Source organism: Sebastes umbrosus, chromosome 12, assembly GCF_015220745.1.
Source record: "Sebastes umbrosus isolate fSebUmb1 chromosome 12, fSebUmb1.pri, whole genome shotgun sequence".
NCBI lineage: Eukaryota > Metazoa > Chordata > Actinopteri > Perciformes > Sebastidae > Sebastes > Sebastes umbrosus.
In genome coordinates this window covers 23,304,940-23,317,997 of record NC_051280.1, presented here as the reverse complement: position 1 = coordinate 23,317,997, position 13,058 = coordinate 23,304,940, and the positions used below count along the sequence as shown (strand labels likewise).

Genomic DNA, 13,058 nt, shown 5'->3' with positions numbered 1-13,058 from the left:
GTTTGTCATTGTGCAGCAATGTGAGAATCACAGGGAGGGGACGGGGAGGGGGGGGTGATATGGCCAGCGGCTGGCAGGCCGGCTCGCTGACCATGTGCCTCACTGGAAATCTGCCCTGGCAGTTACAGTGTCAGTGTGTTGGAATGTGCTGATGAGGGGGAGAGGAAGGGAGGGAGGAAGGACCGGAGGGCGAGGGCCGACTGCAGTGGCACCTCTGTTCCTCTGGTCGGCTCAGCTGGGTATAGAAATACACAAAGCAGACAGTTTGAGCCCATTTAAAGTCTGTAACTGCCTTTGCACTCCCATAGATTCCCAGTGTCATATCTAATTTATATTATACACACATAACAGGTAAAGTATTCACTCGTAGGAGTGTTGTACTTCAGTGCTACTTTATACTTCTACTCCACATTTCAGAGGCAAATTTTACTTTACTAGATTTATTTTAGGGCCATATAGCTATTAATAACTTTGATTATACATTCAAAACGATTAAAGCAGCAGTAGGTAGAAATGGAGCAAATATGATTAAAAAAAGGTATTTTTATAAAACGTTAACTATTTCCTGACAGTATAGTGCATGAGACAGGTAATCTGAAGAAAAAATCGTGTGCCTCTGTGTCCTCCGATGCTCCTAACGGCATCTGCAAAAAATTCACAGACCGGAGGAAAACAACCAATCAGAACCGAGCTGGAGCCTGCCGTCTCTGAGCAGCTGTCAATCACTCGCGAACTCTGATCAAATCACTTTTTTTAATCATATTTGCTCCGATTCTACCCACTGCAGCTTTAACTTGAGTATTTCCCATGTACAGTATATGCTAATTTGACTCCACTACATCTATTTTAAGGCCATAGCTACAGGTAATTTTGATTTTACATTTAAAACAATTAATTTATAAAAAATGATGCATTACTATATATTAAAGGCCCTGCATACTGATACCCACAATCAAACTAACATAAATCATAAAAGCATTTGTTTATGGTTTATGTTAGCATACAAATATCAACTTCTGGGACCTGGGTGCTCCATAGTTTAACACTCTGAAAGGGGCATTTTGCATCATTTACTTTTTACATTTACGTGTGCATGCATGTACTTTTACTTGGACATTTACAGAGTATTTTTCCATTGTAGTATTTCTACTGTTACTTAGATAAAGCATCGGGATACTTCCTCGACTGATGGCCCATAAATGGGTTTTGTAGCTATGAACTGCAAACTTGAAATTCCACCCTAAAATGGAATGGGGATTATATTTCTCCAATAATGTCTTAATCTTAATCTTAAATTTTGACTATAAGATTTAGTTGGTGAATATTTAGATTTTTACTTTGCTGTTGGGACATTTTTCTGATTGACATTTTAAGGCTGCATGCTAATCAACCTGATTTAGGTGGAATGTCTCAAACAATAAATTTAACTCCAAAAACATGCAGTTCGCGGCTTGATTGAGAGAAGTGTCTTGCTGAATATCAAAATTGTTACACACAGCATAACTTTTATTTTATGGTACACCTCCCCTTTATTCTGCAAGACTGTTATCTTAACCTGACGTTTACCTTTCACCTCAGACCAAATTCAGTGCATTGATTTCTGCATGTCCTTAATCTCGAGTGAGTATAATACAACTCTATATGCATTGCACCACTGACCCAGGTTACACAATATGCTCCCAGGGTTGCACTATATACTGTATATATATATAACAATTCAAAGTGCACTGTGACTTATCATTTCATGGAATCCTGCTCCATTTTAGAAACCCACATAGATAACGCTTCGTGTGAACTTTAACCCACAATGCAGCACAGCCCAGTATAGGCACTAATGACTGCATGCGAGCCCTTTTTTGGACTTCACCGGAAGGCCACGGTGGCATACCAACACTTACACCAGCCCTCCGCGGCTCCTTAAAATAACCTTTTCCCTTTCTATCACAACAATGCCCTGACATGACATCAGTCGGCGTCACGCCCTGCAGTCACACGCCTGGCAACCTTTCACACAGTGCCAACTGAAACCACAGTGATCCAAAGGCTTCTAGGTTAAGGAGACACTTAGATGTCATTAAGTAGTAGTTTTTATTTGAACTACTTAATGATTTGCAATTAGACTTCTTTAGTACTACCGGTGTGTTGCGTGAGGGCATGTTGACAGTTTACCTAATAAACCTGGTTATGATTAATGTGCTGTTGTGCCAGGGGAATAGACAGTTTGAGTGCATTCGGGTTGCCTTTAAGTTAATATCTGTAGTGGGGGCTTCTGGGTAATGTAGTGAGTAAAGTAAGACTGACTTTTTATCAGGTCCTGAGTCACCATCCTTTCCTGAGAAACCAGAGCAACTAAAGAAATCTCATGCAATCAAAGCAAACTACAGTAAATGACTACAGGGGCACAGCATAAAGCATATTGTCACATGATTTCTCTCACATGAGGGTTGTGCAACTCAAGGACAGCCTCCGCATGCTCTCTTCTTGTGATCATGACGCTGCACTTTCAAAGGGGAATGCCTGACTTACATCAGTCCTATGACATCACTGACATTTAACTCCACAGAGATCACCTGTGTGTGTGCGTGTGTGTGTTTATGACACAGTTGGAAAAGAAACAGAGCGAGGGGAGTGAAGCAGTTCAGACAGGCTTGCACAACAGATTGCATGCCAAAGCCTCATTTGCAAAACTTTCCAAGTAGTCCCGGTCATGTGCTTTGCAGTAAGCAACACTGCACATTCTGGTCCCGAGGGCAGAGGCAGCCAAGGACCACAAATAGCATGAAAACACCTGGTGTTACCTCGCTGTGTCAACGATACACATGCATCTCTTCTATTTAGTGTAATGCAATATGTGAAATATACTGTAGGTATTGTGTGCCTATATTCCCTCTTTTAACTGTGCAGATGTCACATGCTCTTTTCTAGGAAGTCAGCTGGTGAAAACGCAAACGAAACCGTCCCAACAAATCACGGTGAATCGGTGAAAAGGGAACCCGTGTGGATGAATGAACATGGTCCTGCTGACGGAGGCAGAAGCCTGTGCAGAGAGAGAGAGAGAGAGCTGAGGATTATTGTTCTCTTCGGGCTCAGAGATGGCACTGAGGCCACAGAGGCCAACATGACCCCTGTGATCCGCACGTGACTCCTCTTTACAACTGCTAAAGGTCACAGTTCAGCTCGGCTTTGCTAAAATTTCCAGAAATGGAAAAAAAAGGAAAACGAATGCAGTTCTAGCTTTCCAAAAAAAAATACATTTTATTGACAGCAATACATATGTATTCAGAGTTTGCAAATAGTTAAGGTAAAAAAAAATGAAACATAAATACACTTAAATATCATTAAAAATAACTTAAATTGTAACAAAAGAATTATTTTACTTGTGGCAAAAAAACCCAGCTGGCATAGGAAACACTAAATACACAGAATGTCTTCACTGGATGTGTAGCCCTTCCCTTTTTTTAAAATTAAATTAGGACAATAGCAACAACAACATTAACAATTTTAAGTGAAATTGCAAAAAGGTCCAGTGTTTCAACAAGTGCTTTGTTTCTGCAGAGAGAGGCCTTGGTCCACTCAACAGCTCCAATTTCTGGTTTCTCCCCACTTCTCTGACACGTCACAGAGCTTTTACCAAACATACATGATGTAATCCTTCAGTACAGTGTCCGGCTTCACATGCTTTTTCTAAAATTTCCACCTCATGACGACGATACAAGTGCCTCGCCATCTCATCTTGGTTGCGAAGGCTGACAGACGCAACTCCAAACAGTCCTGTCCAAAGAGGAAATCCATCCCCCTTTGGTCTTTTTTTCTTCTTCTTCTTTTAAATACATCCCACGTAGACTGCGGGGTCCTTTTTTTTTCCTCCAAATTTTTCTTTCCCCGTCAGCAGTGCTTTGGAATTTTGATCTCTGGGTGGTTTTGTGTCCATCAGGGTTCACACCACTCATACTGTGCAGATACAAGTCCTTTTCACAGGTTTTTCACAGCTAAAAGTTCATCGCTCGGGCAGGTTGATGATGGGTACCCACTGGTCCATACAGCGGCTCTCTCTGCAGAATCGGTTCACTTTGCTCAACGCCGGGTCCTTCCATGACGTAGAATGTGGGCTCTGAAAATATGAATAAAAAGAGAATAAATGCATATCCATTTATATGGTATCCTAAATTACAAACAGTCCCTGTGTGTGTGCGTGTGTGTGCAGTTACAAGGTATTTCCCTTTACTGAAATTCCTAGTAAGTCACATGAGGGAGGAGTCTCATACATGTTTACCAAATGCACAAGAACAAGTACTGACAAGTTCTTCCTGGAGTTTCACTCATGTGCATATGACTCAACACCATTATAAGATTAAATTATGAGTAACACAGAATAGATTGATGAGAAATGACACTTACATTGACCAGGACGCAGTGTAGGTCCATAGGTTCACCCCCACTCTGTTTGCCTCCTCCACCCAGTATTTCTGCCAGCCGTCGGGTGTTGTTGACTCTCAGGATGTTGATGTCATTCTCACAGCAGAAAGCTTGAATGAGGGTGAAGTGGATCTGCAGGGCCACGTCTTTCACATCTTCGTCATCAGTGGCCAGGATGCACAAAACCACATTATCAGGGTCCCTGAATAGACAAGAAAATAGATGCTCTTAGTACATTTATCAAAGCACATTATATATCCTGGTAGACGTAATAGTCAAGCAATACTTGATACTTGATACTTGACTCCGAACTGGTCATTTACTTAATCATGGGATTATTCAGACACATTAACTAACAACAAATCAAACATTCCTGCATGTTCGCCCACCATCATCTAACAAGCACAACACACACCAGCATCATCCATACATGAACCTCCCAAAAATAATGCTCCAGGATATATATCCCACAATGGAAATACAACAAATAAACAGTCACAGACTTTACAATCACAGCCCCCCAAAAGCACAAGACATAAATCCAATCAGGACTGGCGGGAGCTGTGGAGCCAACATCGACCAACTACTGTGACACACCTGCTGCTTGGCACTGCTTAAACTAGGTCAGTATCATTCCTGTGCCACCACTTTCCCCACTTAACACTACTTTTGTATGCTTTATTTATTGTTGTTTTAATTTAAGTTTTAAGACGGAGTTTTAGGGCCACGTTGAGGGGGAAAAAAATCAGAGATTTCAAGAATAAAGTCATAATATTAAGAGAAAAAAGTCGTAATTTAATGAGAATAAAGTCATACTATTTCAAGGAAAAAAATTTGGAATATTACGAGAATAAAGCCATAACTTTACGAGAAATAAAAGTCGTAATATTACGAGAATAAAGTCATAACTTTACGAAACATAAATCCAATCATGACAAAAAGACAAAAAGAGAATTTATCTACCTTACGTTACTTTGGAAAAATATTCAGAAAATACAAAAAAATATCTAAAATATATTAAATTAAGGCTCCAATCTCTATTAAAACTAAAACTAGGAACATGAACTAAATAATATATGTCACAAATCATGATATAAGTGTTTCGTACACCTCTGTATCTCAACTGTGCACATAGTGACCTCTGACTTTTAGGGCAAATTATATTTAACATATTTTTTCCACATTTTGTAGTCTTTCTTAAATAAACAGTAAGTTCTCTATTTTGCATAATGCATGATTGCATGCATTTAACCCAGATAAACCAGATCTCTAACAGTCAGTCACTTATATGTCCCTTGGTATGACAGCTCTTATAACACTCCTACTTACACATTGAGTGACTTGGCAGCCTCGTAGACTCCCACTGTGATGGAGCCTTGTGGTAACGCCGAGGTGAGGACTTCTTCCAAAGCTTTCGCCACTGAATCCATTCTGCAAAACACAAATTAATATCATGTTAACATCGATGCAACTGCACCAAAAAAAAACACCTTCCCCTCCAGCCTCTGTCTTTCAGACTAACATTAGCTGCTAGTAACCAGCCGGCGGCGGCTTTGCAGAAGTTGCATTTACCAGGTAAAAAGCTCAGTTTCTGTCTAACGATGAGTTAAATGCTCACATTAGTTTGTTATACAATTGTTCATTACAGTGTAAATCCATTTAGTAAACCAGCTTAACTTGATTAACTCCCCCTTTAAGTTAGTGCATTAATAGCTGCACATGTTATGCACATATTATGCAATTGCATGATAATCAGATGTCGACACTAGTAAGTATGCACCGGTGTTATACGAGAATAGTTTCAAGTTTATTTGTCATATGCATTTAAAAGTACAGTGAAATGCAATGAAATGCAATGAAATGCATTTCACCCTGGCTCTCTCTCAGCCCTTAAAGTCTATAAATAGCACAGTTAATAAATAAGACAATACCTGAGAATAAGGAGTTAGTAGTAGTATTTACCTTTCTTGAGAAAAATCCCCACTTAGTTCCTCAAATGTCATGTTGTACATAAAATATCCACTATCCTTAGAGCAAAGAGAGTAGTAGCTGCGTGTGAGTGATCCTGGAGTATCTTCTCGACTAAACACACTTTATCTGTAGTCCTCTGTGCTGCGACTGAGAGATACATCTGGCAGCTTCACATTAAAAGTGTCCGGGCACAATGAGAGGCAGGAGACTATTTGCATAGAGAGTGATGATTGGTTGATGCTAATGTTTCAGGGTGGTGTTCTCTTGTGGGATTGGACGGACACACAGCTGACAGGCGTGTCTGTCTCTGTCTCCAACCGGGTTACTAACCGAACTGCAGCTGCTCTGCTGCTCTGCTGCTCTGCTGCTGCTGCTGCTGCTCTGCTGCTGCTGCTGCTCTGCTGCTGCTGCTGCTCTGCTGCTGCGCTGCTGCTGCTGCTGCTCTGCTGCTCTGCTGCTCTGCTGCTGCTGCTGCTGCTCTGCTGCTACTCTGCTGCTGCTCTGCTGCTCTGCTGCTGCTGCTGCTGCTGCTGCTCTGCTGCTGCTGCTCTGCTGCTCTGCTGCTGCTGCTGCTGCTCACATTATGAGGACTACATTAAATAATCTATTCAGTATAGCCTGGCTGCAACACGTCTAACCATGTTATAATGCAATATAGTACATGTTTTAATAACTTGTGCATGTTGTAATAACTTGTGATTGTGCATGTTATAATAACTTGTGCATATTATAATAACTTGTGCATGTTATAATAACTTGTGCATGTTTTAATAACTTGTGCATCTTGTAATAACTTGTGCATGTTGTAATGACTTGTGCATGTTATAATAACTTGTGCATGTTGTAATAACTTGTGCTTGTGCATGTTTTAATAACTTGTGCATCTTGTAATAACTTGTGCATGTTATAATAACTTGTGCATGTTATAATAACTTGTGCATGTTTTAATAACTTGTGCATCTTGTAATAACTTGTGCATGTTGTAATGACTTGTGCATGTTATAATAACTTGTGCATGTTGTAATGACTTGTGCATGTTATAATAACTTGTGCATGTTGTAATAACTTGTGCATGTTGTAATGACTTGTGCATGTTATAATAACTTGTGCATGTTGTAATGACTTGTGCATGTTATAATAACTTGTGCATGTTGTAATAACTTGTGCTTGTGCATGTTATAATAACTTGTGCTTGTGCATGTTATAATAACTTGTGCTTGTGCATGTTATAATAACTTGTGCATGTTATAATAACTTGTGCATGTTGTAATAACTTGTGCTTGTGCATGTTGTAATAACCTGTGCATGTTATAATAACTTTTTGGCATGTTGTAATAACTTGTGCATGTTGTAATAACTTGTGGATGTTATAATAACTTGTGCATTTTGTAATAACTTGTGGATATTATAATAACTTGTGCATGTTATAATAACATTTGGCATGTTGTAATAACTTGTGCATGTTATAATAACTTTTGCATGATATAATAACTTGTGCACCGCTTGTAACGTTGATTTTCTGGTGAACATCCACAAACTGTGCACAAACAATACAACTAATTTGACCACAATAATGATTTATGACAATGTATAAAACAACCCCAACATAAACATGAATTTACATTTGAATTATGTCACTCAAAGTGATTTAATATAACATTAAACAAAGTGATGACTGAAGAACTTGTTTGCAGAACTCACCATTTGGGAGTACAATAAATAATCTATTCAGTAGCCTGGCTGCAACATGTCTAACCATGTTATAATAACTTGTAACGTTGGTGAACATCCACAAACTGTGCACAAACATACAACTAATTTGACTACAGTAATGATTTATGGCAATGTAAAAACAACCCGAACATAAACATGAATCTATATTTGAACTTATGTCTCTCAAAGTGATTTATTCACATACAAACATTAAACTAAAGTAATGAATGAAGTACTTGTTTGCAGAACTCACCCTCTGCTGCTGGGACAGGAACCAGAGGACAGGTTGGTTTCTGGACGACTGCCTAGCAACGGGACGCTTCCTGGGAATGCTGCCCTCTGATTGGTCCGCTGTGGAGCGTGCGAAAACACACCGAAACAGCGCGCGAGATTCCAAAGGACTGGCGCGAGAAAGACAGACAGGAGCCATAGAGACAACACCTGACCAACTATTGAGACACACCTGCTGCTGTTGGCACTGTTTAAAACTAGGTCCGTGTCATTACCTGGCCACCACTTAACACCACTAAACACCTCTTTTGTATGCTTTATTTATTGTTGTTTTAATTTAGGTTTTAAGATGGAGTATTAGGTCCACATTGAGGGGATAAAATAATCAGAGATTTCAAGGCTAATGTCATAATATTATGAGAAAAAAAATCGTAATTTAATGAGAATAAAGTCATACTATTTCAAGAAAAAGTTGTAATATTACGAGATTAAAGTCATAACTTTCCGAGAAAAAATTCGTAATATTACGAGAATAGTCATAACTTTACGAGAAAAAAAGTCGGAATATTACAAGAATAAAGTCATAACTTTACAAGAGAAAAGTCGTAATATTACAAGAATAAAGTCATAACTTTACGAGAAAAAAAGTATTATTACGAGAATAAAGTCATAACTTTACGAAAAAAAAATTGTAATATTACAAGAATAAAGTCATAACTTTACGATAAGAAAGGCGTAATATTACGAGAATAAAGTCGTAACTTTACGAGAAAAAATCGTAATATTAAGAGAATAAAGTCATAACTTTACGAGAAAAAAAGTCGTAATATTAAGAGAATAAAGTCGTAACTTTACGAGAATAAAGTCGTAACTTTACGAGAAAAAGTCGTAATATTACGAGAATAAAGTCATAACTTTACGAGAAAAAAGTTGTAATATTACAAGAATAAAGTCATAACTTTACGAGAAAAAGTTTTAATATATAAGAATAAAGTCATAACCTTAAGGGAAAAAAAATCGGAATGTTACGAGAATAAATAATTTGTCTGACCAAACAGTCCAAAGGTAAAAAATATTCAGTTTAAAATGATTTAAAAACACAGAAAAGCAAAATATCAGTAGAACTGAGCTGGTGGGACCAATGAATATTTGGCACTTTTGCTTGTAAAATGACTTTAACAATTAATCACTTATCATAATAGTCCATTGATGACTTAATTAATTGTTTAAACTCTAGACCAGATGGATTCAGAGAAGGCAATTCATGCAAAGAAATGACTCAGGAAGCCATGTTGTGGATGTAATGAGATGTTATGCTGCCCCTTGGTGGCGGCAGTCAAAAATCAGAGAACAGGCATGACTGAATACTCAAACACAAGCTACGCTCCAAATTGCATACTTTTTCTTCTTACTTTTAGTATGTACTGCAGCTGCCCTTACAAAGTATGTAGTGTAATAAGCGGGATAATGTGCAGCTAGCGGGTCATTTTTGTGAAAGAATCCCCAGTATGCATACAATTGAGACTTCATCATAACATTGTGCCATGAACTTTGACCCTCTTGATCATAAATCCACTGAATCCGAAGTTTTAATGTGAATACTAAAGTAAATATAACACTTATTAGCTCTTCCGGTTATGACTATCTGTCCAGACGGGTGACCAGATCCCAACAAACCAAATGTGGGACAAAGATTATGTTTGTGTGGGACAATGTGGGACACGTTAACAAGGCTGAGAGATAGTCTACAATTTTGATAGAATTTCTATCTAAGTTAAATAATAAACATTTCTATTCTGCCCCTCATCTTATAACATCTCTATGTTTTGCCCGAATGCATCCATAGATCGGCACATCTCCTTTTGCGCTGCACATTTCTTGTGAGACTCGCATGAACTGTGTCGCTTCATGTCTTATTCCCCCCCGTGTGAAATTGAAAAATAACTTGCAAATTTCACAAAAAACTCTGCTCTGTAAAGAATTGGCTATAGAATTTACACCTGGCAAAAAAACTGGTCAATAAAGTTTTATAAAATGGCTGTTAATTACTGTAAAAAGAATTACAGTATAAATCAGAGATTTCAAGTATAAAGTCATAATATTACGAGAAAAAAGTCGTAATTTAATGAGAATAAAGTCGTAATTTATGAGAATAAAGTCATAATATTTCAAGAAAAAAAGTCATTACGCGAATAAAGTCATAACTTTACGAGAATAAAGTCGTAATTTATGAGAATAAAGTCATAACTTTACGAGAAAAAAGTTGTAATATTACGAGAATAAAGTCATAACTTTACGAGAAAAAAGTTGTAATATTACGAGAATAAAGTCATAACTTTACGAGAAAAAAGTTGTAATATTACAAGAATAAAGTCATAAATTTAAGGGGAAAAAAAATCGTAATGTTACGAGAATAAATAATTTGTCTGACCAAACAGTCCAAAGGTAAAAAATATTCAGTTTAAAATGATTTAAAAACACAGAAAAGCAAAACATCAGTAGAACTGAGCTGGTGGGACCAATGAATATTTGGCACTTTTGCTTGTTAAATGACTTTAACAATTAATCACTTATCATAATAGTCCATTGATGACTTAATTAATTGTTTAAACTCTAGACCAGATGGATTCAGAGAAGGCAATTCATGCAAAGAAATGACTCAGGAAGCCATGTTGTGAATGTAATGAGATGTTATGCTGCCCCTTGGTGGCGGCAGTCAAAAATCAGAGAACAGACATGACTGAATACTTCACAATACAATGTGTTGTTGTAGAATATTTTTGCAGTTAAAAACATTGCAAATTCATCAACATTGCATTCAGTTCTCTTCACCTGTTAAATAAAACCAGAGTCAGAGCTGCAACAAAGAAAAACTTTTATTAAAAATCTTAAATACGGTTTTAAGCTGAAAGTCCATTGATCGCCTGAGGAGACGTGAGTATTGACAGAGTTGCTCTTTTTCTCATGCACCGTCCCCACCGTCCATGCACCGTGTTTACGGTGTCTGTCTGCCTGAATATACCTGTATTTACCTTCGGTTTTAGTGCATTCCATTGACCTCAAGGGACCCATTTGAAAATCACCGTGCTCCACCTCACTGGAGGGGGCCTTCTTGGCCCTTGGCCTGGGCGGAGGTAATAATTCATTATAATGACACGTTTTATGTGCACATTTAAAATCCCCCCAAAATTGCAGTTTGTGCAGAAATACCTGTTAATGCTTCAGCTCTCGAAGACAAACAGGTTTGATTCAGTGTCTCTAGAAACGTGAGGTGACCTAGTTAACACAGTGGTTTGTCTATTCTGGGCTAAGTGGCGGCCGTCTCCGTGAAAAGAGGACCATCTCTCCTTGTGTAGATATAAACGGCTCATTCTAAGGTAACAAAAACTCTTATTTTCAGGTGGTTATACACTAAAGAAAACCTACTCAGTGGTGGAAGAAGAACTCAGATCTTGTGCTTAAGTAAAAGTAGCAATACTACCATGTAGAAATACTCTGTTATAAGTAAGGGTCCTGCATTCAAAATCCTACTTAAGTAAAAGTGCAAAAATATTAGCATATAATATACTTCAAGTAGCAAACATAAAAGTACACATTATGCAGAATTATGTATATTATTGGATTATACTTATTGATGCATTAATGTGTTCATCACTTTAATGTTGTAGCTGGTAAAGCTGGAGCTCATTTTAATGACTTTATATACTGCTGGGTAGTTTAACCAACAATAATGCATCATCATTTATTCGTTGATTATATTTTGTATTAATAATCTGTAAAGTAATGAAAGTTATTAAATCAATGTTGTGGAGTAAAAAGTAAAATATTTCCCTTTGAGATGTAGTGGAGTATCAGAACATGGAAATACTCAAGTAAAGTACAAGTACGTCAAAAATTGTACTTAAGTACAGTACTTGAGTAAATGTACTTAGTTACTTTCCACCACTGAGTACATGTTATACTGTTGTGTTTTTCAAAGCATTCTTTACTGCTCCTGTTGGCATAAAATAATTGTTGATTATTTAACTGCGAAGTAGTAATGTGTTTTTGATACCTTCACTTTTTTACATTAAATCATACCTTCTTCTTGCTGAAATTGATTGAGTAACAGAATATTAATTCATATTTGATCAGCGCTTAGTTTGACCGTTTGATCGGAGTTCGTGAGTGATTGACAGCTGCTCAGAGACGGCAGCTGGACGACAGACTCCACTGGTTGTTTTCTTCCGGTGCCATTAGGCGCACCGGAGGACAAACATTTGTTCCAATTCTACCTACCGCAGCTTTAACCGCTTTGAATTATGTTCTTATATTTATTTTCTATTTGCTCCCAAGTCCCTTTTCACAAAAGAATAAGGCTAAAATATTGTCCTAAGAATACATCTAAGAAAACATTAATTTAATGGAATACACACAAGAAATTATAGTCAGGTCTATCGTGCTCGAGATTGGGCATTGATAATATAAGCCTATTAATTTACACATTCACACAGTCCTTCCTGTATTTAGCAGCTTCAACTACTTTTAGTCTGATTATGTGTTTAACTTCTTTGTATTTGTTACAGTTTGTTTTCCTGTCACTAATATCTCCGTCTTTGATGATCAAGCTCTTACCTCCTGTAACATTGTGGCTCTGTGTCCAGAGCCCTTTTTGTAAAGACTTTCTAGCATAATCATTTTTTTAGTGACCTTTATTAGTTTACCTATCTTTGGTTTTATTTGATCAG

At 37.6% G+C, this 13,058-nt stretch overlaps 1 protein-coding gene across 2 annotated transcripts; it reads right to left on the bottom strand.

Moving 5' to 3' along the window:
- Positions 1-3,233: 3,233 nt before the first annotated feature.
- gadd45aa (growth arrest and DNA-damage-inducible, alpha, a) lies at positions 3,234-8,401 on the bottom strand. Of its 2 annotated transcripts, none has more exons than XM_037786451.1 (4): positions 8,354-8,401; positions 5,746-5,847; positions 4,399-4,618; positions 3,234-4,111 (listed from the first exon to the last, which is right to left on the bottom strand). In XM_037786451.1, exons 2-4 carry the CDS (start codon positions 5,844-5,846, stop codon positions 3,998-4,000), a joined length of 435 nt encoding a protein of 144 aa, XP_037642379.1. In that variant the 5' UTR covers position 5,847; positions 8,354-8,401; the 3' UTR covers positions 3,234-3,997. The 2 variants fall into 2 exon arrangements, with proteins under 2 accessions (XP_037642379.1, XP_037642377.1); XM_037786449.1 differs by lacking the exon at positions 8,354-8,401 and adding an exon at positions 6,379-6,544.
- Positions 8,402-13,058: the final 4,657 nt, after the last annotated feature.

Coding starts and splice junctions, on each gene's coding strand:
- gadd45aa (XM_037786449.1), bottom strand. CDS start 6,428: ATGTACAACATGACATTTGAGGAACTAAGTGGGGATTTTTCTCAAGAA. Junction 4,619..5,745: donor GCTGCCAAGTCACTCAATGT/GTAAGTAGGAGT, acceptor TTGTCTATTCAG/GGACCCTGATAATGTGGTTT. Junction 4,112..4,398: donor TACACTGCGTCCTGGTCAAT/GTAAGTGTCATT, acceptor TCATATTTTCAG/AGCCCACATTCTACGTCATG.